Consider the following 24,133-nt stretch of genomic DNA (forward strand, 5'->3'; position numbering starts at 1 on the left):
CTTAAAAAAAAAATAAAGTGAAGCCCAACGAATAGAGTTCTGCCTGTATTCTCCTATTGCATATATGGTACATATTATAAAGTCCTTTTTGGATAAATGTCCTACTAATAAGAGACATTTCTAATTATTAAAATGTATACCAATTAATAAGCCATAAAGATATATTGTACAGCACAGGAAATACAGCCAATATTTATAATAACTTTGTTTTTCTTAATATATATATTTTATTGAAGTATAGTTTACTTACAATGTTTCAGGTGCACAGCAAGGTGATTCAGTTATACATATATACATACACTATTTTTCAGATTATTTTCCAGTATAGGTTATTAACAAGATATTGACTATAGTTCCCTGTGCTATACAGTAAACTTTGTTGCTTGTTCCATATCTATTTTTTAAATTAGAAATCTAGCATTCTTTTCATACCAAGTCAAACAACTGGAATCAAGACATCATAAATGTTTTAGCTAGGTAAAAATTCATAAGTTTTCTAAAATATACATTATACGAACTTTTTGTATATGTGTATACAAAAGCTTTTCTACTACGCTCAGAAAGAACATCAAAAAAAGCGAAACTAGAAAACATAAGTAAATGAAATGGGAGCACTGAATATGAAATAGAAACAGTGAAACAAACTAGATAAAAGTAAAAGATCCTCATATAGTCCAGTTGTTTTTAAACATGGCTGCTGATTAGAAACATATGTGGAGCTTTGAAGAAAAAAAGCCATACTTGGGCATTTATATTTTATCTTATATTCCAAGATAATTCTGATACACATCTAGATTTGAAAAAGTGATTACAGATTTTTCTATTTAATGGTAGTTTTGGTGGTCTAGAATATAATAACCTTAAGTGGAGTAAAATGTATAAAAATTTTGAATCACTATGTTGTACACCTGAAACTGACATTATATTGTAACTTAACTAAACCTCAGTAACAATTATTTAAAAATACACATCAAATAAGCATCTTAGTCTCTCAAAACATGATTTAATTAAACTGCTAATGTATAAGCCATATGTCTGGTCACTGATATGAGTGGCGTGACTCCAGAGGCTTATCAACACATCACTTGCGGATGAGATTGTTTTTAACAAGAACATTGTAAGTTTCTCTTTTACAAGTCCTCGTCCCTGGGCCAGTTTCCCTGCTGCCCCTGCCCCTAGAAAGGCAGAGATCAACTCTCTAGGGCAGAATTAGTTCCTCCACACTCAGCAGCCCTGTTATTCTTGTAGATCATCTTGGAAATAGAAGAGGTGTGGTCCCCAGAAAACTGAAAAGTGAGCTGTCAGTGTGGACTCGGCACACATGCCCTAAGTTGCCTGCCTCACGTTTTGACAGTGATATTGAACGCTGACATTTATTAAGTGCTAACTATGGCTGGCATAAGCCTTTAACCATTTAGTGTTCAAAAATAACCTTATGAATACGGTTATCCTTCCCATTTCAAAGATAGGGGAAACAAGGCAAAGAGAAGTAAAGTGACCTGCCCGCTGCCGTCTAGCTAGAGCCTAGTAAGACTGGCAGCACTTGGCCTGAACCGTGATCTACCGCCTCTCAGGAGGGGCTTCCCTGGCGGCTCAGTGGTAAAGAATCTGTGTCAGTGCAGGAGATGCAGGTTTGATCCCTGGGTTGGGAAGACCTCTGGAGTAGGAAATAGCAACCCACTCCAGTACTCTTGCCTGGGAAATCCCATGGACAGAGGAGTCTGGCGGGCTACAGCCCACAGGATCACAAAGAGTGACACAACTGAGTGTGCATGCGCGCACACACACGCGCACACACACATCCCGCCTCTCAGGAAGCAGGAGCACGAAGCAGCGCGGTGAGTTCGAAGTCAGCTAGTCAAGTCCAAGCTCTGTATCCTAACAGCTGGCTGTGCTACATTTGGCAACTTACGCACCCTCTCTGAGCCTCGGTTTTCTAATCTATACCGGGAGGATATGACTACTCGCTCTGCGCACCTCACCCGTTTGTTGGGATGATCAAATGCGATGTATTCTAAACGAAGGCTTAAAACGACATAGCTCTGTGCAAACGCGAGTAGGTGACACTATTATTTTCGCAGAACCTCACTCGGCAGAGTAGGAGCCCAGCACCGCTGATGAGGGGGTCTCAGCGATCCCGGTCCATGCTCTGGCGACACGATCTGCACTTTGTTGTTACTCTCCGCTTAGGAATCTGTCCGAGACTTGTTCCGGACTTGTCAATTCTGTCTCCACAGCACCTGACTCAGTCCCTGGCCCTGAGAGAAGCCTAGGACATGGTACTAGTTTGTGGGGGTAACAGTGGCAGCGGCAAGAGGAGGAGAGGCCTTAACAACAGCACTTTGAAGGAGACACTTTCTGGGCGGCTACAGCACCAACCTGTGGCCAGCAGAGGGCAGCAGAGACCCTTCCGAAGCCCAGACCGTCTCAGCGCAAGCCCTGGTACCCCGCCAAGGAATCCGTGCATCTCGGACCTTGCTTGAGATTTAGCCTCTCTCTAGGGAGGCCTGGTGTGCTGCAGTCTATGGGGTCGCAAAGAGTCGGACGCGACTGAGTGACTGAACTGAACTGAACCAAGGGGTGAAAATTGCGCTCCGTTTGACTAAAATGTTTCCCGACCCTTTAGCAGTTTGCGAATTTCGGCCTGAAACTAGGGCAACAGGAGTCGTTTTGGTCACCAAGGCCATCCCCAACGTTCGCTAAGCCACCGCATCCATGAGCTCTGAAACTCTCCGCGAAGGGACAGTGGTGCTGCCCGCTTCCTTGCCACAGAGCTCCATGCGTTTGAAAGGTATTATCAAATTTGGAAAGAGTTCCTGGCTTTAGAAGATTGAGAACTGGAAACTTCTTTATTTTTTAATAGTGTATTCAAAGTCCCTTAGAGAGAGCTGCCATCTACATATTATTTTGATGTTCTATAGTTAATAGAAAGGCTCATAAGTCCGCATTGGGAGTCACTTAAAGTGGTTGAATGGATGGTAATTATTTTAGCTAGCAATGGAAAGAAGAGCCCAGCATACTGGTAAAGTGGCCTGCTTCTACTAATTGATGGGCCAGCCTTATTATTTTTTCCATTTGACACCAAAAGGCTGCTGGGACTAATGGCCTTTCAAGAGAAGGCAAAAGCTTTCTATTTATTTACCTTATTCTCTGGCTTTTACAGGGTCCCATTTTAATACCCCTTAATTACTCTATAGCAGTTGAGTGTAGGGGTTAAGAGTAATGGGCTTTGGAGTCAGACAAAACCAGGCTTGAATCCTGGCTCTAACAGCTGCCTCGGCTGGGCCACTTATGCGACCGCTCTGAGCTTTAATTTCCTTATCTGTAAAATGGCAACACTAATTCCTGCCTCGAAGGGTTATTGTAAAGATTCAATGAGATGATGCATCTAAAGCACTTAGCCCAGAGCAGGACCGATGAGTGCTCAGTAAATCATAGCCCTTGATATTACTCAAATATTGTAAGAATGCTAAAACACATGCATGCGCAATTATGAACTCACATTGAGGATAGTCAGTGACCATGATAAAATGCTCAAATCAAACCCTCATAAAGTAATGAGGTTCAGAGGGATGAGGTAATGCCCCAAAGTTGGTCGGAAACTGCTAGAGACGGACCTTAAGTCCTGTCTGTCTGAGGCTAGAACTAAGTTTTTCATGTCAACTTTCTTCTGGAAGGGCAATCAACTCTTCCCTCCAGTCTGAGATGTCTCAGAGCCCTGCTGTAAGGGGCTGCCCTGCATCCCCATGGACATCCATCCTAGAGACCATGGCTCTAATTGAGGCTGATTCCCAGGAAGCCGAATTATTTGTCTAAAGTCACACAATTGGCTGAACAAGGAGACCTGGGCAAAGAGTAGGAAATCCATTGTTCCTTAGCCTTGACCCTGTAGTTCTGGAACATAGAGTATAATTAATATTTAAGGCATCCAGTCATTCATACATATGGCACTGGGGATACAGTGATGATCAGGACAGACCCAGTTCACTGTCTAGTGGGGAGGACAGACAAGGGGATAGTCAACTGGGATAAACACGGGGTGGCCAGTGCTGTGATGGCTCCCAGGGAGCCACGGGAGCTCAGAGGAGGACAGCTAATCCAGACATTGGTGGAGGTGAGGGTGTGGGCCCAGGAAAGATCTGTTCTTTTTGTTGGCCAAGAGTAACATCAATTGGCCAGTGACACAGTGCTATTTGCATTCATTTTTTGACCAAACATTTACTGAATGAGGTCCCTGTGCCAGGCACTGTGCTAGGCACGATAAGATACAGCGATTACTCAGCCCTGGGTATTGCCCTTCTGAAAACTGGCGTTTTCCTTTAGGAAGTAGGAGGCATGGTGCTTTTCAGTTTATTCAGAATTATCAACTCCCTCACCTTCAGGAAACAGGGAACAATAAGTCTGAAAAATTCATTGGTTGGATTTCTGCCTGGTTAAAACATCTGTTGATTATTTGTTCTTTTTGCATCGCAAAATGTGTTATTTTGTGAGCAGGAAAGTGCACCTGAATTTCTGGAACTTCCTGCACGGTTATAGGTTGTGATATTAACTCATGGAGTCTTGAACACTGAGCTTTGCCTTTTGAGGATGAAATCAAACTCAACATCAGTGATATTAAGCAGACATGTTAGCACTGAGGTTTGTCTTTTGGTTTTGGCTTCCATTTTTAAATTCTAGTTTTATTCCATTTAGAACCGTGACATTTTGCACCATGGCTTTGTTCTACCTAAGTATATAAATTTTTAAACCATATATAAATGGAATCTTGCGACTTCTTTTGGAATTCCAAAGTATTTCTCTTTTCAGTAAAAAAGGCAATATACTCTCAGGGTACCAAACTCTTCTGACTAGAGTTGGAAATGCTTCCAATTTCAATAATTCTAGAAGTTACTGACGTTAAGCCAGTTAGAGTGGACAGATTACAATTGCAGTTAGGTTTGGGGATACAAAGTCTTAGCAAAATGGTTGGGAAATTCTGAAAAATGTATCCCAATTATCTTCCTCAAAGTCCCTTTTCTGTCATTAGTAAGTTGAGTGCAAACTGACAGAAAATGAGAATGTCATGCTATTTTGGCCTGTTATTTCAATGTATTTCACTTTTCAACTTCACAAAGAATATATTCAGAGTATTTCCAATGAAATCCTCTGCTGGTGCCTTCTCAACATGACCAAATCATTACCAGAAAACTAGGTTTTTGTACCATCTTGCAGGATCTTACTTCCCTGACCAGGGATCAAACACGGGGCCCCAGCAATGAAAGCCTGAGTCCTAACCACTGGACCACCAGGGAATGCCCTATAAATATATTCTAAGTGAACGATTCTTTAAGAAAACCTCTGTGGGCACAGGTCATTGTAGATTGTTTCATAGAGATATTTTAGGTGCAAGGAAATGGTCAGCTCCTGCATTCTGATATTATGAGCTCTATGGCTTGATTTTCACCTTTTCTGGAGAATTAGACTCAGATCTGCAATCTGAAGATTCCAGATCTGCATCGACTATGGGGTTGGGGAGGCAGCAACAAGTGTGCCATTAGAGCATCAGCTCTTTCTTCTTTCTGGGACATTGTTTAAAAGTTCCCATGACTAAGAAAAAGATTATTTAGACTTTAAAATGTTATAGAAAGCATGTCATATGAAATTTATCATCCTGTTTCTAAGTGTACAGTTCAGCAGTGCTCAGTATAGTCACAATGTTGTATTGCATATCTCCAGAACTTTCTATCTTACGAAACTGAAATTGTACCCATTAAACAACTCCCCGTTCCTCCTCCCATCTCTAACAGGTTCTATCAAGGGATCGCCACCAATCCTTTATGGGTCAGTGTTCTCACTAAAGGGAATAACTGTTGCAGAAACAGTTCCATCCCTCTCCCTACCCACTACTTGGGAACAAAAGAAAGATTCTGAAGTAGTGATGTTTTCTCTTTTATTAACGCAGATCTCAGAGCTGAGTTCTGTTTCCCACCATCATGGCCCACAAGGGCTAGGAGCAGAAGTTTTGAGACATGAAATGCAGGGTTTTTGTAAAAATAAAAAGTTAAAATTAATTAAAAAAAAATTGAAATGGCAATCCACCCCACTATTCTTGCCTGGGAAATCCCATGGACAGAGGAGCCTGGTGCGTTACAGTCCATGGGGTCACAAGAGTTGGATATAACTTAGCCACTAAGCAATAACCAAGGAAAAAGTTGCAAAGAAATCCCCTTGGGCTAATAGAACATTTTCCTTAGAAAGGGGAGAGCTAGTTTGGAATTCTGACTCTCAAGAATTTCAGGCTGTATGACTACTACAGACTGAATGTGTACCCCCAAATTTATGTTTTGACCTAATCCCCAATGTGGTATTAGGAGGTGAGGCCTTTGAGAGATTAGGAGGCCATGAGGGTGGAGCCCTCATGAATGAGATCAGTGCCCTTATGTAAGAGACCCCAGAAAACACCCTCACTCCTTCCCTTACCTGAGGACACACCAAAAAGATGACTGTTCATGAACCAGGAAACAGGTTCCCACCAGACACCAAATCTACCTGATCTTGGACTTTCCCAGCTGTGAGAAATAAGTTTCTGTTAAGCAACCTGTACGTGTGTGTTCAGTTGTGTCTGATTCTTTGCGACCCCATGGACTGTAGCCCACCAGGTTCCTCTTTCCATGGAATTCTCCAGGCAAGAATACTGGAATGGGTTGCCATTTCCTACTCCAGGGAATCTTCACATTTGGAAAAAACAAATGGGTTACAAAATCCTTTTCAATTATGTCAAGCTAGAGAAATAGTTATGGAAAGGGCAGAGATTGTTTATATGGGAGAAAGATGTGACATAAAGATAGCTACTTCGTTTTATCTCTGGAGGGGTTCCTTTGTTTTGTTACACTTGATATTGATTTTTAGAATGGAAAACTGCTTCTACGCAAGTCTCAACTGGCTTTGCAAACATCCTTATTTTGAATTCTTGATAGTTTTTGCTTCCTGAAAAAAGGAAATTGTTACTTTTTATTACTTTTTTAACCCAGGTATTCAAGTGAGTTTCCAGCCCATTGGAAACAATTCCCATTCTTTCAGATCATAAAGTTCAGGAATGGGTGTGTTTAGGGGGAAGGGGTCACAGCCAGTGAGTCTGAGTGGATCAAGCCCTTTGTCAGTTTCTCAAAACTTTAGAGAAAAATGTGTTTATGGTCTCTAGCCCTATTGGGCCCGACTTTCCAGTTTCAAACCTTGATCCACCTGATTCCACCCCTTCCCCAGCTAGCTAGCATCTCATGAGATTATAAACTGGGAGTGTAGATTAAGCCCCACAGATAATATATGGGGCCGGCTTGTGTATGTGTGCAGTCAGCAAGAGTAAAATACCAATGGTAGTCAAAGAAATGCTTTTCAAGTTAGCTTTTTGGAAGTGAGGGGGAAAGTAAGAAAGGATGGTTCTAGACAGATGATCTGGGCAGGGATTTACTTGTATCAGAAGCACTGGGGTCTTTGAGAGACAGGAGGCCTTTTCTTTCCTCTTTGTTAATGTGGGAAAATTGACTACTGCTTTCAGCTTTATATCCAGGCTGAGGGATTTTCGGGGAAATAACATCAGATTAACCAGGTTACACCAAATGCCAGCCCTCTTGGAATCATTTTTTTCCCCTAAATAGCGTAATTAAGAGTTCAACTCTGATGGTACAGATTACCTTCTAACACAGATGAATCTTTCTACAGTGAGCCAAGATAACACCCTTGTATAATGATGCATCACAAGTGCTAGAGTCAGCCTCCACCCAGAATTTTCCCAACCATCACCTAAAAAAGAACAGAGACCTCTTCAGCTTCCCTTCAAACTTCAAGGATGCAGGAACCGTCCTACCTCCCAGCCACTCTCTGTGGGTCTTGCCAGTGCCATTAACAGGGAAGCTGGGCATCATCTGGTTAAGGGTAGAAATCGTCAGGCTGTTTCTGGAATCTCTCTATTCAGTTGGAAGAGTGGGACAACCCCATTGGGTACCACGTGGTCAGTGCTGATGTGGGCAACCGTGCTGAGGGAGGGTAAGTTGACCAATTGCTAAGTAGGAGGGCAGTGAACACGGAGGGTGAAATTTGTCATTTTGGGGAAACAATCTACAGGTTTGCTCCCCACCACTAAACAGCTCTTTTACCATCTTATATGCTCAAGATTCACTTAACAAGTTTAAAAAACAAAAACAAATAAATGTGCTGTGGGGCATAGGTGCCAAGAAAAAGTATAGAATTTCAGGGAGAACAGGAACTTGCTTTGAACCCAGTGCTCTTTGGTGGCAACAAGAGAAAAGGACGGTGATGTCTCCAGACTCTCTGGATTCACAGTAGAAACCCAGAAGCAGGTTTGGAAAAAGAATTCTCTTCTTTAAACCCATGTTCAGTAAAAGAACAGATCTCTTCTTCTCTCTGGAGACGGGCTTCCTGAAAAATAGAATAAACTTGATGAGGTAGCAGCTGGCTTGGAGCCCAAGGAACCCAGGTTTGAGTCTTGACCTCACCGCTCCTAGCTGTGTGACCTCAGGCAAGTTACCTAGCCTGAGCTCCCCTTTCCTCATCTGGTAAATGGGAATACTAATGATACCTATCGCCTACATGAGTTAAACACGTGTGAGGCCCTTAGAACAGTGCCTGGCACAGACAGACTCAGAAATATTTGTTAAAGAGGTAGTGTCCTTATGTGGAGTAGAGTAGAATTATCATGTGGTCACACTGCAGCTAGCTTACTGGGTAAGACCAAGAACAGAAAACTCACCCTGGCACTTACCTTGGCTCTGGGCAAGTTACTTAACCTCCCTAAAACTCCATGTTCCCATCTGTGAATGAGGATAAAAACAGCACCCGTGGTGTAGTGAGCTATGGGTTCTTATTTTACCTCATTTATGTGCTTCTTGCCATTCTCTGCACCTTCTAATGACCTTTGGTTCATGGCGCCTCCGTCAGCCATTCGCCATGGTCACACACTAGACCTTGTCATCACATACACAGGTGGCACCCCTACCATCTCAATTTCAAACCACCATCTCCCGATGTCATTGGCTTAAGCAGTCTTATCACCAGATTTTTACAGAATCTCATCCTCCAATCCATCAACCTCTACTTCCTGGCACCTTCCATCTGCCTCCATTTCCTTCTTTGAGCAGCTTAGATACCATGATCCCGTGTTATGGTCCCTCATTCATCATGCTCACTTGTCAAAATCTCAACCCTGGATAAGCCAGAGTTTGGCTTCTCTGTGCGTTACATTAACCCAACAGCCCTGGTGAAAAAAAAAAAAAAAAATCACACAAGTCAGCCAACTGTTCCCACTTAAACTCATGATGTCAGCCTTTATAGCTGACTCAAAATCATTTGATTAGTACGTTTCCGACTCCCCACAAACAAGCCTGCAAATCTAGTGGCATCTGTGTCCTTATTCCCCATCTTTTGTCTGCTTTCAATGGTAGAATGTCCCCTCCTCCGAGCAAATGCCAATGCTTCCCCACATCCTTGCAATTGTCTCCAGCCATGAAGTTATTGTCATCCTCTTGAAATCCATCTCTTCATCTCTGTATAGGCTCTATTTTTATTTTTTTTCTTTCTGGTCACCTGAGGGGTTTTTGTTTTTTTTTTTTTGAGGCTAATTACTTTTCTGTATAGGCTCTAATATTTGCCTTCTTTAAAAAATAAATAAATAAAAGACCCTCTTCACCCCACTAATCTCTGTAGCTACTACCTTGCTTTTATTCACCTCTCTCAATGCCAAGCTTCTCCAAGAAGCTACTGCCATTTACTGTCTCCACTTTCTCAGTTGCCATTCCCTCTTCAACCCACCCCATCCAGCTTTCGTCCACATGCTATTAATGAAAACTGCTCTTAACTACGTTGCCAAAATCTCTGATGCCACATCCAATAGAAATTTCTCTGGCCTTCTCTCATTTGATCTCTCGGAAGCCTTTGACATAGGTGATCACTCTCTGTTTGGAAACTTTCTCCTCTTTGAGTTCCTGTAACACCACACACACTCTCTGGCTCTTCTCCCACCCAGGGACTGCTCCTTCTCTGTATTGGCCGCTCAGTTCTCATATCTCCCAACTTCTAAATATTGGCACACTCCAGGACTCTGTCCTCTGCCCTTTTCTCTGCCTGAGTGATCATTCAGTGGCTTGCAGTGTTGTTTTCATACCGAACAGTCTCAAAACTTTACTCAGGCTCTTCGCCACTTCTGAACTCCACACTTACATACAACCGTTGGAGAGAGCCATCTGCTTGCATATCTTATCATCACCTAGAGTGAATGTGGCCAAGGCAGAGTTGTGTTCTCCTACAATCTGCCTCATTTCCACACATGTACCAGTATCCAGAGTTGCTCATGCAGGCAAATGAAAACCTAAACACCCCACATATTAATAGATCTCAAACACATTCACTTCATCCAGCGTCCACGATTGCCATCTGATTCGGGCCACCATCTTGTGCTTCTGGCCTCCTAACTAGTTCTTTCTCCAATGCATCCTCTGCACAGTAGCTCTGTGGCCTTATTAAATGCAAATTGGGTCACACTTCAAACCCTGCCATGTCTCACTGAGTCACTTAGAGGAGAAAATCAACCTCCCACCATGATCCAGAAGGTGCTGTGTCACCTGGCCCCAGTTGACCTTTCCAGGGCTCACTCGGCCCACACTCATGTTTCTCCCATTCCTCACTCACTTCTGGTCTGGGCAGGGCAGCCTCCCCACCTTCATCCCAGCTCTTTCTAAAGCTTCCGGCATCCCTCAGTCCATTTGGGTCCCTGTTCACACATCACTTCATCACAGAAGCCACCCTTGACCCCCTTTATCCAAAGCTGACCTCTGTCTTGCTCTGTTTCAACACTTGGTATGTTTCCTTCAGACTTACCATAACTTGCAAACACTTTATTTTGTCCTTTTTTTTTTTTTTTTGGTGGCGTCTACCTTCCCCACTAGACTAATAACTCTGTGAGAGCAGGGACCAAGAGTTTTATACACTATTGTATATATGTGTATATATATATAAGTGCACCATGTCTGGTAATATTTTCTGTAGACATTGAAGGAATGTACAATGAATCACTATTTCTGCAGATTAAAAAAATCAAGTTCACTAAAGATTTTGGCACCAGTTTTGAGGAGTCCCTCCAGAAAGGTCCCTCCAACTATGCTTCCAGTAGATTGCTCTTCTCTTCACATCGTCTCTGCCTCATGTGGGTGTGTGGTACCCACTCGAGAGGACTAGACCATATTGGAGGGGCAGGAGGGGGTCTGCCTTCCTTCAACAAATATTTATCTGGGGCCTAACAAAGGAAATCTTTCAGACTACCAAAATCCTTCCTGACAGTTTTATCTAGCTCACTTCAAAATCAGGTCGATATATGGGAACTCCCTGGCGGCTCCATGGTTAGGACTCAGCGTTTTCACTGCAAGGGCCCAGGTTCAATCCCTGGTTGGGGAACTAAGATCCTGCAAACTGTTTGGCATGGCCAAAACAAAACAAAAATCCCAAATCAGATTAATACAAAATAGATCAAGACTCAAACATATAAAGAGGCTACTGAGTTCCATGCCAAAACTACTCAACCAGGAAGTGATGGCACAGAATCTGGGTGTTTCACAAGGTCCCCTCTCATTTTCAGCATCAGGCAAGATGGGGAAATGGGCACTGTGCTCTCTTAAGAGTGTGGGCTTTGAGGGGTGTTCCTGGTCCTCTTTTCACCTAAGAAGTCACCCCCTTCCCACTCTCCATGTCCTGCTGCCTCCCTCTGCCCAGAGCCACAATGGCAGAATAGCCAACAGGGGGCTGTTGGCATAGCTAGGTGCCCATTCCACACTTCCTATTCTCCACATGGCCCTTTCTCAGGGTAATACTGCTCCTTTGCATGCTTTCCAAGTTTCTGCACCCCCTCATCTTACTCAGGATACTGTCCTGGCCCACAGATGGACAGTGAGCCCATATACAGTGAAGCAATCATACCAGTTGCTAGTCTTCACTGCTGTACACTTGATTTAAGTTGGAATTGTTTTTGATGATTTATTTTTAATGTAATTTGTGATGTTGATGATTATGACACTGTGAGAGCAGAGAAATAATTGTACCCCTGCCACTTGCTGGATGATCTTAAGCCAAGTCCGTTCACCTGTTTGAGACTCAGTTTACTCATCTATAAAATGGGTATGTTCATTTCCTCACTCATTCAACCTCTATTTACTGCATGCCTCATGTAAGGCACCTAAGATGTCCTCATACATGAATCACAAGGTCATTGTGGGGACTGAGCTCATAGCCATCACCGACACATGGCGTTGCTGTTAATTTGGGCCTATGAGCAATTGAAAGCATCAGGCTTTTGGTAATTCTAAGGCTTACAATTTTTTTTTAATGTATAAGCTCTTAACAAGTACTTAGGAGACTTGATAATCCTGTCATTCGTTCAGGAAGACTTCCATGAAGCCTGATGAAATTGTACTAAGGCTCTTGGATCAGTCCTAAATCTATCTCGTCACTTGGGCACAACCAATTCCTCATGGAGGGTGATTTGTGACTTGCTTGTTTCACACAACGGCATCAAAAAAATTTAATTTATACTCTATTGGCAGATAGATTTTTACCATTTCCTTTTTTGATGTTCTTTTATTGTTTCTGGCTTCTGCTCACTCATTCATTAGACACATATGTTCTGACCTCCATACCAGGCACTGCCACAGGTGCCAGGATGGGTTAGTACACCCTTCAAAGTCTTGGCCCTCAACGAGTGGACATTTTAGGGAGGTCTATATATTTTGCTCACCCCCACTCCACACCAGACTGTAAAGTGCCAGAGATTCGAGGCTGTGGTGGCAGCTCTTCCCTTGATGCCTCTCAGAGAACAGCTGAAGGCACACGGATGCCCTCCCTAAAGGCACTTTTTGCTGCCTTACCGTGTGCTGACTTACTAGAGCTCATTTCCATTAGAATTTACATGTCAATACATATATGTAAATTAATCCTCATCAGAAATCTGATGAGGTGGACATTATTTTAATCCTCCGTTTATAAATAAAGCTACTGAGGTATGGAGAGGTGAAGAAATGTGGTTAAAGTTCCTGAAGCTAGTAACTAATGAAGGTGGATTCAAACCTGAGCCATTAAGGTCCTCATGTCAAACCAGAGATTGTCCTCATTGGGCGGTTCTTACTGACACCACTTTCAAATTGAATGTGGAGCCCAGAGTCCTAGCCTTTGGTATCAGGTGGCATTTTCTGACTGCAGAGTCCTGGGGTGGCCCTGTGTTCTAGGCTGAAAACTGAACATCCAGGAAAGAGCAGGCTAACCTTCATGAATTTGTTCATTTTCCTGCATCACCTTGGTTACCTCGCTAAATCCAGCTCAGATAAAAGAACTTAATAGAATTGCTTTTACAGCCAAATTAGAAAATGGGCAAAACATTTTACTAGATACTAAGTGCATGGGCTCTTTGAGACTTAAACGTAACCAATTCTAAGGGTAAAAACACTAAATAACAGAAATGAGGGTCATTTCAGTTGCTGGAGATCCTGGTTTTTCTGGTACAAGTTTGTTCTCAGGATGCGGAGACAAGATATCAAAGACAGAAGCAGATACTCACTTTCAACTGCAAAGCTGGCACCGGCAGGTCCACCATCAGGGGGGAAATAGATTTTCTTAACTAGGAAAAAAGAAAATATGATTGGGAATGAAATCAGGGACTGGGTTAGAAAGTGCACAGTAGCCCCCCAAGGAATCCCAAATCATGTGCTCCTCAATTTTGACATCTGACATGTTTTCTTTTATCAGATGCTACAAAAACAGAGACACTTCTGTTTTGTATGCCCTTGGGGTTTTGTTCCCATATTATGGGCAGTGTTTTTGATCAAGGGTTGCCGACTTCCTCAACAGATCCTGGACTGTCAGCCACTGATTCATCCAGTGGATATCAGCATTAGTTGGAGAGTGTAAAGAGTTGGCAACAGTTGAGACTTTGGTGATGAATATTTGAGAATGCATCTAGAACTTTCGGGACTATGATAATGCCTGCATTGTGCCTTTACCATGATGTGCCTGGCATATACTAGATGCTTGCTAAATCTTTGCTAAATTTGATTTGAACTGCATGGGCTTGTTTTGTTTGGGACGCGATGATTTGAGCTGTGTTCTAACCATCCATCGAGACAGGGTTCCACTGTGTGTGTGCACAAGCATATACACACAGTTGGCCTCATTTTCCCCTCTGAATCCAGCAGGAACAGATTTTTGAAAAAGAGTACAAGGGTAGGAATTCTCATAGGTTTCCCAAGCTTGACTTTTTTTTTATTTACTCTTTTTAAGTATATTGCTAATCAAACTCTGCAAATGATGGGATGGTATTTTAATGGGAAATTTCTTTTTGACATTAGGATGGAACACGGCATCTGACTTAGGTAAGCTAGGCTGAATAGGCCTCGGTGTAACATAAATATACTTAGTTTGGAAGTAAAAGCAGCTTCTGGCAATTTCTTTCAGGCACAGACCAGGGAGCTGTAAAAGAAAACTCATCCAAGGTGCAAAAAGCCAGAAGATGAAAACTCAGCCCCAAGAAACTATGAAACATCTATTATTACCAATATTTCATGTGAAGGGCAAATCTTGTAGAAGAGTCACTTGTTTTTTTGGTCAAAGTACACTTCAGGCCAATTCTTTCCCATCCTTTTACAAAGAAGGGAGTCTTGTTTCTCGATGGGTATTTTGCAACTAGTAGGTGCTAATTAAATATGTCGGGTGAGTGAGTAAATGGAATAAAACAGTGAATGAACGTTAAGGAGGTTTTCGACTGGGGGAGGAGTAGGGGTCAGGGAGCAAAAGCACCAGACAGCCAGGCACCATGAACGGTCTCCAGGCAGCAAGGGGGCGGCCTCCACTGTCGCTTTGAATTTTAATGTGTGGAGCAGATGGTTGGTATAGACAGCCCTTGTTTCTACCCAGGAGTCTGGCATTATTGCAAGTTGCCAACCTGTTTGGGAGATAGTTTTGAGCCTGTAGGTGTATCACTGAGTTCTGTTTTACACATGGGTTATCTGGCAGTTCACAGTAAAGTGAATGCAAGACCCTAAGATTTTAGGCAGCAGCCCATCATTTTTCTAGGGTAAGTCCGAGTCAGCAGACCAGGGTGAATATTCTGGGCCAAGTGCATCTGGCTGGCTATCTATGCAACCCTTTAGTCATTAAATAGTGACTATAGATACAGCCTAGTGAAGATAGATGTTTTGTCCCTCAGAAGCCCCACAGCTGGAGAAGCAGCAATTAGTCTTTCCATCCCATCTCATGCCAACTCACTCTCAACCACAACCAATCAGAAGCAACCCTCCAACCATACTTGGAGGCATTTCCTTACAGTGGGCTGAGCTGGGAGGCAGGTTGAAGAGAAATCCTGTGCTTCCGGCCATCTGGGCAGAGTTGCCATCCTCCCACGAGGCAGATTCCTGAGGATGGGTTAGGCATCTCTCTGGCTGGAGGAGACTTAGGAGGGGCTCATACTTCCCCTCAGGCTGGGGCTCTGGAACCAAGTGCCCAGTGGAAAAAGCATGAGGGTAGCCAGGCTCTGGGAAGCTGGGGCTGGCGAGGGAGGAGAAATGCCACAGCTCGCCAGGCTGAATGGAGGGGCCCCCGGTCAGGGACAGTGGGTACTGATCCATAGGCATGAGACCAGATCCATTCAAGTTGCAGCTGGTGGCGCCATTTGCAAAAGATACTTCCGGCTGTGGCTTTGTCCAAGGAGCAGAGAAACGCCACTGATTTGGAGGCATGTCACTGTCTGGGAAGGAAAGATTTAGAAGACAGGTTTGTTTATTGTTTTCAAAATGGAATTAGCTTTTTTTATGGTTAACACAGGGGCTTCCCAGATGGCTCAGTTGTAAAGAATCCATCTGCCAATGCAGGAGACTCAGGAGATGCCAGTTCGATAAGATCTCTGAGTCAGGAAGTCCCCTGAAGGAGGAAATGGCAACCCACTCCAGTATTCTTGCCTGAAAAATCCCATGGACTTACAGTCCAAAGGGTTGCAAAGAGTCAGACAGAACTGAGCGACTGAACATGCACACGCCTACTATGTATGGTTCATATAATGTATTTTTAATGTGAAAAATGTAGAGAAGGTTAAAAAAATCACTCTAAGCATAATATCCAGAGACTATCAGTGTCTATCTTTAGGTGTACTTCTTTCTAGGATGTTTCTATATATGTACACATTGTTTTTCCAGTTGCTCTCATGTTATTAAAATATCAAACATCCTGCTATAGCAACAAATAGAACCAACACGAGCTTTTCAAATCACTGCATGGTATGCCATCAGAAGGCAGTAACATGACTAACAAACACAATACTTGGGCAGCTCAGTTATTCCATTTTTTCAATTGACAGCATTGGAATAAGCATCTTCATATATACATCTCTATATACTTGTCTGACTAACCCCTCAAGGAAACTTCTAGAAGTAGAATTACTTGATTAAAGGTGATTTGTGTTGTTTGTTGCCATTGTTTGACTTTTATTTTATAGCTGGTGTTTTGAATACACTAAAGAGAAGAACCCTTCATAAAGTTTTGTGAAGCCTTTCCTCTTCAGTGGATTCCAAACACCAGTTGCCGGTATCATACAAGTCTGGGGTTGAAATTTCATTTTCAAGAATAGTCTGGGCCATGGGGATAAGAGACTGGACCAAGTTAGCAAAGCAGATTAGCCAAGTAGAGATCGGAGCTAGAGGGGGTCAGTGATGGGTAGGAAAATGGTTGCTTCGTGTGCTCAGTCGTGTCTGACTCTTTGTGACCCTGTGGACTATAGCCCACCAGGCTCCTCTATCCATGGGGATTCAGGCAAGAATACTAGAGTGGTTTGCCATGCCCTCCTCCAGGGGATCTTCCCAACCCAGGAATCAAACAGGTTTCCCACATTGCAGCCTGATTCTTTACCATATAAGCCACCAGGGAAGCCCAGTTTCTTGGACTTCTTCCTATAGAAGCAAAATGTTCAAGGTGAAGCGGTGACTCAGGTTCTTCTTGTAAAATTCTTGTGGACTAGCTAATGGGGATGGAGTCTCCTTTGGTCTCAGAGACACTATTCAAATTGTGCCTCTAATAGCAGCTGAATTGGAGTTCTCAGAGTCTTGGGCAGCTTGACATGGACGATGTTTTCCCCATTCTCAACACCCACTCAGGCAAGAGGGGAGGCGGGAGAGAGCCCTGGCAGATGGTGCTTAAAGCCTGGAGGTTCTCATCTATCCAAGATAATGAAGGGGGCGTGGGTGTGGAGACAAATGGAGACTGAAGGGCTGGAGGGCTGGAGAGGCTGTCTGGCCCCCTGCCCTTCCTTGTGCACCTCACCCAGCGCTCCTGAATGTTCAGTTTGCCTGGATCTTTTCTGATAGGTCTGCCCAGTGATGCTGGAGTGTCTCACCCACCAGCACAGCTTTTCACGTAATATAAATGGTAAGGGCAAAACAAGCCCTCACCTACATAGCACAGATATTCTGCTCAACTTTTCACATTGTTCATGAGCGATAGGCAAAGGTTGGCTTCTTTTAATGAGGCCAAGGGCAGTGAAACAATTAGCAAGATTTGTTCCTGAGGATGACTGCTACTTCTGAAAACTGATATCTGCCGGGTAGTAGCAATTCGAGGCAGTTATCTGTGGGGTAGTAGCGATTCAGGGCCCACTGTGTAGCACAAATAGAGTGATTAAGCTGACTTAGGCTAATCACTGTTCCTGCTTCATATTGAATGAGTGTACTGCATGTCCTAAGCACAAATGAGAAACAATGTTTAGCCTCTGACAACTGGGCAGTTTCCATCTGAACTGGCCTTCCAGATCTCATACATAGGACCAGGTTTGGAAGGCTTGAAATGTGGAAGGCAGGGTCCCAGCACGTTTTGAATATTTTCTTTAACTGCTTCACTTTCAGAATCGTCTGACTGAAAGGTTAAGGGGAGTGGGTGGATGTGCCTCTCCAAGGTCCCACTTGGCCACTGAGTGCACCAGAGCACAGTTTGGATGGGAGTATGTGGGAAGACATAGAGAGTCCCAATCCTGAATTCACAGTAACCCAATTGTAGGCCTTGGGAGGCCCAGAAAAGCCACCTTTCCAGGGCAGGCTTGGGTGTGGTGTCCCATGGAGTGGACACCCTGGATTTTGGTGGCCGCTTTCTCAGGCTTCTTGGACAAACTGCTCCAGTCACCACACCCATCTAGTCGGGGAACCACTGGACTGGCTCATGGTGGCCGGTGCAAAGAAGTGGCCCTGGTGATACTTCCTTACCCGAGTTCCCCCTCTTAGAGCCCCAGGCAAGACTCCACGGCCTTCTCAAGCTCCAGCCTACACTAATGAATGGAGTGCAAGCAAAGAACACTCTGGAGATATTTAGGGAAGGCTAGGTTTTTCATATTCTATTTTTTTCCTTCAGCTGTCAGTCCATACTAGGCAGTGTTTATGAAATATTAACCACCCCATATCTTATGATGTCTTAAAGTGGATGCAGCTTTAGCTTTTTTTTTTAAATCAAAATATAATTGGCTTACAATATTATTTTAGTTTCAGGTATATAACAGAGTAACTCAATATTTGTAGAGATTATACTCCATCTATAGTTATTCTAAAATATTAACTATAGTCCCTGAGCTATACATTACATCCTTGTAACTTCTGTCCATAGTAGGTTGTACTTCTTAATCCCCTTCCAGTATTTTGCTCCTCCCCTCCCCCCCAGGCTGGATCTTTCTTTCAGTAGGAATACAAAAGGCTTCCAACCCTTGGACTCCTAATCTGAGCATATAGCCCCTGCCTCTTAGTTCCATCCAGGCCTCTAATATTCATGAAGCCCCTGGTTCTAAGACCAGGTCCTGTTCAGAGAGCACAAGTCCCCATTTCCTCCCTATCCCTTTAGGATGAAAACGTCAAGCTACTCTCCCACCTTTTAAGCAAACCCAGAGACATCACCCATGCCCACCCATAGATGCTTCTGAGAACCCCAGAACCTTCTAGAAAGCACCTCTAGGCATCAAGGAGTTTGCTTCTACCCCAGAGGATCCTCCCTATACTCTATCCTTGCATGGTGGCCCTGACACCCTGTTTCAGGCTGGCTTCTGGACATACCAACTTCAATGTCAACCCCTCAAAGAGGCTCCCCCATAACAGCCAATGACACGGAGCACATCCCCTCCCATGGATGGAAGGGGACAATCCGTGTAAAAGGTTTAGCATGGCGCCCAGGACCTTATAGGCACTCAAGAAGTGAGAGCTGCTGCTGTGGTTAACATTATTAATTATTATTTTGGTTTAAAAACACAGCACAGGCTCACATTCACGGGTTTCTCTCCTGGCTTGCAACACTCTACAGGATCAACCAGGAAAAAGCCAAATGGTAACGCGGGGGGCCTGAGGAGTCTCTCTGCCCTCAGCCATCACAGAAGGGAGGGGAGGAAAGGCCAGAGCCAAGGAGCCTGGGAAGCAACGGTGGTGCTTCAGGGCTGATATGGAGGATGGAGTAGATACTGGCTATAAAAGAGAACTTTCCGGGACTTCCCTGGTGGTCCAGTGGCTAAGACCCGCGTTCCCAGTGCAGGGGTCCAGGGTTCCATCCCTGGTCAGGGAACTAGATCCCACATGCCACAACTAAAGATCTTGCCTGCTGCAACAAAGATCAAAGATCTGTGTGTCACCTAAGACCCGGTGCAGCCAAATAAATAAAATAAAAATTAAGGGAGATTTCAGAAGCCTTTGCTCTGTGTGTCAATTCCCAGAAATAATCCATCAAAGGTGGGCAGGAAAGATTGTAAATCTAGAGGAGCTTTTGTTTACTAAGCACTTACTATGGGTCAGGCTCTTTGTCTAGCATTCTGGATGCACCTCAGGTGAGCTTCACGGCCATCCAGATGAGAAAAGAGGGAATCAAAGTGGTTAATGTAACTCGCCTAAGGCCACAGAACTAGCAGGTGGAGAGCTGGCTGAGTCTCAGCTTCACGCTTGGCCGGCTCTGCCTCCTATTATCTTGAGAATGCAGTGAGCCGGCGCTTTCACCCACTCCCACAGCTGGAAAGGTGGCAGATGAGCATAACGGGCATAACATTTGTGGCAGCAATTTATCTGCAGATATCAAAACCCTAAAATCTGAGTGGACTTTTTGATGTAGTCATTCTACCCACAATATATTTTAAGAATATAATCAATGATGCATGCAAAAGTTGAGCTGCAAGGATATTCAATGTGATATTTACATATAGTGAAAGATTGGCAACAATCTAAATGTCCAAAAATTTTAACAGATTTGAGACACCTATAAAAAAAGGATACTCTTGAGGCATAAAATGATGTCTTAGTAGAACATGGAATGGCAGTAAAGATATATATGGTTTATTACCCGTTAAAAAGCCAAGTGACGTTAGGTTGTAAAACTTAGTTTGGGCGCCTAGACGTGCATGTGGTTTTGTGTCTTGAGTGCTTCTCTGTATTTTGTAAATACAAAATTTCAAAACTTAACACATTATCGTTGTGATTAGAAAAAGTTAGTTTTGCTTTTTTTTTCCCCCGAAAAAATTAGTTTTAAAGTAAAAACTTAAGAACCCACGTGACTCAGTGAACCTGAGTCATAGCTGTGAAAGGCATAATTGCCTGGTTGCCTTCCATCTATCTTTCCTTCCTTCCTTCCTTTTCCCCTGTCTCCACCTTTAATATAAATGCTGCTTTATGATAAAGTTGAAGCCGAGAAACCTCTGAACACACACACACACACACACACACACACGTTGCCCCATGAAGTTCCCAACTTTGGCCTGACTGATGTGCACACATTAACACTCCCCTCTCTGCCATTTTGGCTGGTGGCACTTGTCTCTGATTTATTCACTCCAGAAACAAAGAAAATATTATTTGTATTAGCTGAGGTTACAATAACACTAGAGACAGAGAGACAGCTTGTGGGGGACAGCTCTGTTTCAGGGCACCCAGTTTGTGTTGGGGGGGAGAGTTTCCTACTCAGTCTCACCCCCTCCTTCACAGCCACCTGTCTAGGTCCTTTGCTGATTAGCCAGGTTTCCTTTCCCAACTGAAAATGGAGATGAAATACAGAACATGTGCTTGTATTTTGAAAATGGCTAAGAGCTCTGTGCATGCGTGTTCAATTATGTCCAACATTTTTGCCACCCCATGGGCTGTATGTAGCTCGCCAGGCTCTCCTGTTCATGGGATTTTCCAGGTAAGAATACTGGAGTGGGTTGACATTTCCCCCTCCAAGGGATCTTCCTGACCCAGGGACCGAACCCGGATCTCCTGCATTGGCAGGTGGATTCCTTCCCACTGAGCCACCTGGAAAGCCCAGTAAGAGCTCAGTATCTAGAACTGAATGATCTGGTTGTGAAAAGCTGCCCCTAATAAGCTGTGGGATCTTGAACAAGTTACTTGATTCGCTGAGCTTCAGTTTCCTTATCAGGAAATGAGCATGGTGCGAGTTAACCAAAAGGTTACTGTGAAGATTCACTAAGATAATTCATGTGCCAGCCCCTGAGAAAGGGCCTGGAACACAGGAAGCACTCACTAAGTGTTGGCCATTAGAAACATTATTAGTGAGAGTGCTAATGAGCAACAGTGTGGGTGACCTAGAGATTGTCCTACTGAGTGAAGTAAGCCAGACAGAGAAAGACAAATATGATTATAATATTGCTTATATGTGGAACCTAAAAAGAACTTATTTATAAAACACAGACTCACAGACACAGAAAACAAACTTATGGTTACCGAAGGGGAAAGAGGAAATGTAAATTGTGAGTTTGGGATTAACAGATAGACTCTCTCAGGGAACTATATTCAGTATCTTGGAAGAACCTGGAAGGGAAAAGAATCTGAAAAAGAATAGATACATATTATATACTCATGTATGTATAACTGAATCATTTTGCTGTACTAACTCAACTGAATCATTTTGCTGTACTAACTCAACTGAATCATTTTGCTGAAACTAACTCAACACTGTAAATCAACTATACTTCAATTTTTAAAATTGAAAAAAATTAATAAAAAAGAGAGAAAGAAACCCAGCATTTCTTCCCTGGATTCTGGAGGAGAGGAGGAGACTAGCTATAAAAGACCTAAGAGGGCTCAGGTTGTACAAATACCTTCTCTCAGCAGCCCTTGAGTGAAGGGAGCCAGCCCTGGGGCTGGGCTCGTGGCTGGGACAGGAAGAATACAGGTTGGGTTGTGCACCAAGACAAGCCCCCAGAAATGATAATTTATGAAGCTTCTCCAAGTTACCTACTCTGAAATCACCAATGTCCTTTTAAAAGGGAAATAATTCAGATACTTTCAGCATGTGTTTTCTTTTCTACAAGTAGGGCCAGTATAAATTATACCTAAGTAAATAAAAAAAAAAATTGGATTTGAAAAAAGCAGCCAGGAAATTCAATGGCATTTCCTAGCCACATGGGCCTGTCAGAGCACCCTTAAAATGTGGGTGAGCCCGCCACGGGAGCCCATGAATGGGAGCCTGTTCTCAGCTTAGCTGGGGCCTCGCTGAGGCCAGGCAGCCTGGGGCAGGCCTGCAGGGGCTGAGAGGATGCTAAGTGTTGGTGATGAAGAGCCGCTTTATGGACTTCCCACCATTTTCGAAGCTGCGTGCAGTTCATAGAACACCTCCAGTTGAGAACCACTGGGGACACATCTTCTTTCAGGGGGACCCTCCCCAGAGGCAGCAGAGCTCATGAGAGAAATTTGACTCCTAACTGTGATAAGAGAGGCCTTGAAGAAAAGAGGATTTCTCCTTCATTTGTTCAGTCAGCTGGACAAACACCAGCCTAACCCACAACACATGCTTGCAAGGGAGACCTCTTCACAGTCAGGGGACCTGTGAGACTATCACACGGAAAATGTGACAACACAGGAGGCAGGTAGAGAAGAACGCCGCCTCTGTTTGGCCAGAGAAGGCTATCTTGGGCCAGATACAAGACGGCGTCCAAGCTCCCTTGGTGGGCAGGGGCTTCATAGAATACAAAGTGAAGTAAGGAGAGTTAAGAAACAGGGCAGTGGCCACCCAGCAGAAGCCAGTGGACAACTTGGAGGCTGAGGGGAGGGTCCTGCTGCCTTGCAATCCTGAAGGTTTGAAGGTGGGCCCTCACATCCACTGTAGACATTCAAAAAACATGCCTTGAGCCTTCACACACCACAAAAATTAACTACCACCTGTATGGCACATACTATGTGCCACTTGACATGCGTAATCTCACTGATTCCTCCTTTAGTTCAATGATACTCAGTTTTACAGATGAGGAAACAGAGGCCCAGAGAGATGAAGTGATGAGCCCTGAGGTCACATGGTTAAACAACAGTAAAGCTGACTCTGCCCTAGGGTGCCTGGGTCTAAAGCCATATACCAAATGATACTGTCTCTCCAGTAACCCCCATCAAGGACAGACATCAGCACCCTGTGATCCAAAACACAATTTCATTCATTCACTAAATATTTATTGAGTACCTTCCATGTGTCGGACATTAGGGTTGGTACTTGGAAAACAGCCCTTAACAGACCAACAGCGTCTAGGGGGTAGAAGGAGATAAGAAACCCATAAAATACACAATATGCCCCATGGTGACGCACGCTAAGAGAAATAAAACAGAGTAAGACAGTGACAGGGTGGGGACTTCTATGTTTTAAATAGATTGTTCAGGAAGGCCTGTCTGAAAGATGACATTCTAACATAGATTTCAATGAAGGGGAAGTCTTGCAGTTACCTGGGAAGGAACATTTCAGGAAGAGGGGAGAGAGGAAATGCAAAAGGCCTGAGGCAGTACTGTACTTGTCACACACTACAAAGAACAAGGAGGCTATGCTGGAGTGAGGGAGGTGGGAGGATAATGAGATCAGAAAGATGACAGGGGCTCAGGCAAGTGAGGGCCCCCTGAAAGACCTTGGATTTGATTCCAAGTAAGATGAGAAGTTACTGGAGGATTTCGAATAGAGAAGTGATATGGTACAACTTTCGTTTTAATAGTATTATTCTGACCGCTACTTTGAGAACAGACTGAAGGGGAGCAACGGTAGAAGCAGACTGATGAGGAGGCAAAAATCCAGTGGGGAGAGGATGGCTTTTCAGACTAAGGGGACAGCAGTGGAAGTGGAGAGACATGTTCAGAGCTCA

The 24,133-nt window shown here is 43.8% G+C and overlaps 1 protein-coding gene across 2 annotated transcripts in view; it reads right to left on the reverse strand.

Moving 5' to 3' along the window:
- Window positions 1-5,915: 5,915 nt before the first annotated feature.
- VGLL1 (vestigial like family member 1) overlaps window positions 5,916-24,133 on the reverse strand; it is a 39,146-nt gene continuing 20,928 nt past the window's right edge. For both annotated transcript variants that reach the window (XM_043459924.1, XM_043459923.1), the window contains 3 exons: window positions 15,353-15,772; window positions 13,592-13,651; window positions 5,916-8,415 (listed from right to left, as the gene is read on the reverse strand). In XM_043459924.1, coding sequence (XP_043315859.1) covers window positions 8,372-8,415; window positions 13,592-13,651; window positions 15,353-15,772 — 524 coding nt within the window. In that variant the 3' untranslated portion in view covers window positions 5,916-8,371. The remainder of the gene's footprint in view (window positions 8,416-13,591; window positions 13,652-15,352; window positions 15,773-24,133) is intronic.

The sequence above is a fragment of the Cervus canadensis genome, chromosome X (assembly GCF_019320065.1).
Source record: "Cervus canadensis isolate Bull #8, Minnesota chromosome X, ASM1932006v1, whole genome shotgun sequence".
NCBI classification, from domain to species: Eukaryota; Metazoa; Chordata; class Mammalia; order Artiodactyla; family Cervidae; genus Cervus; species Cervus canadensis.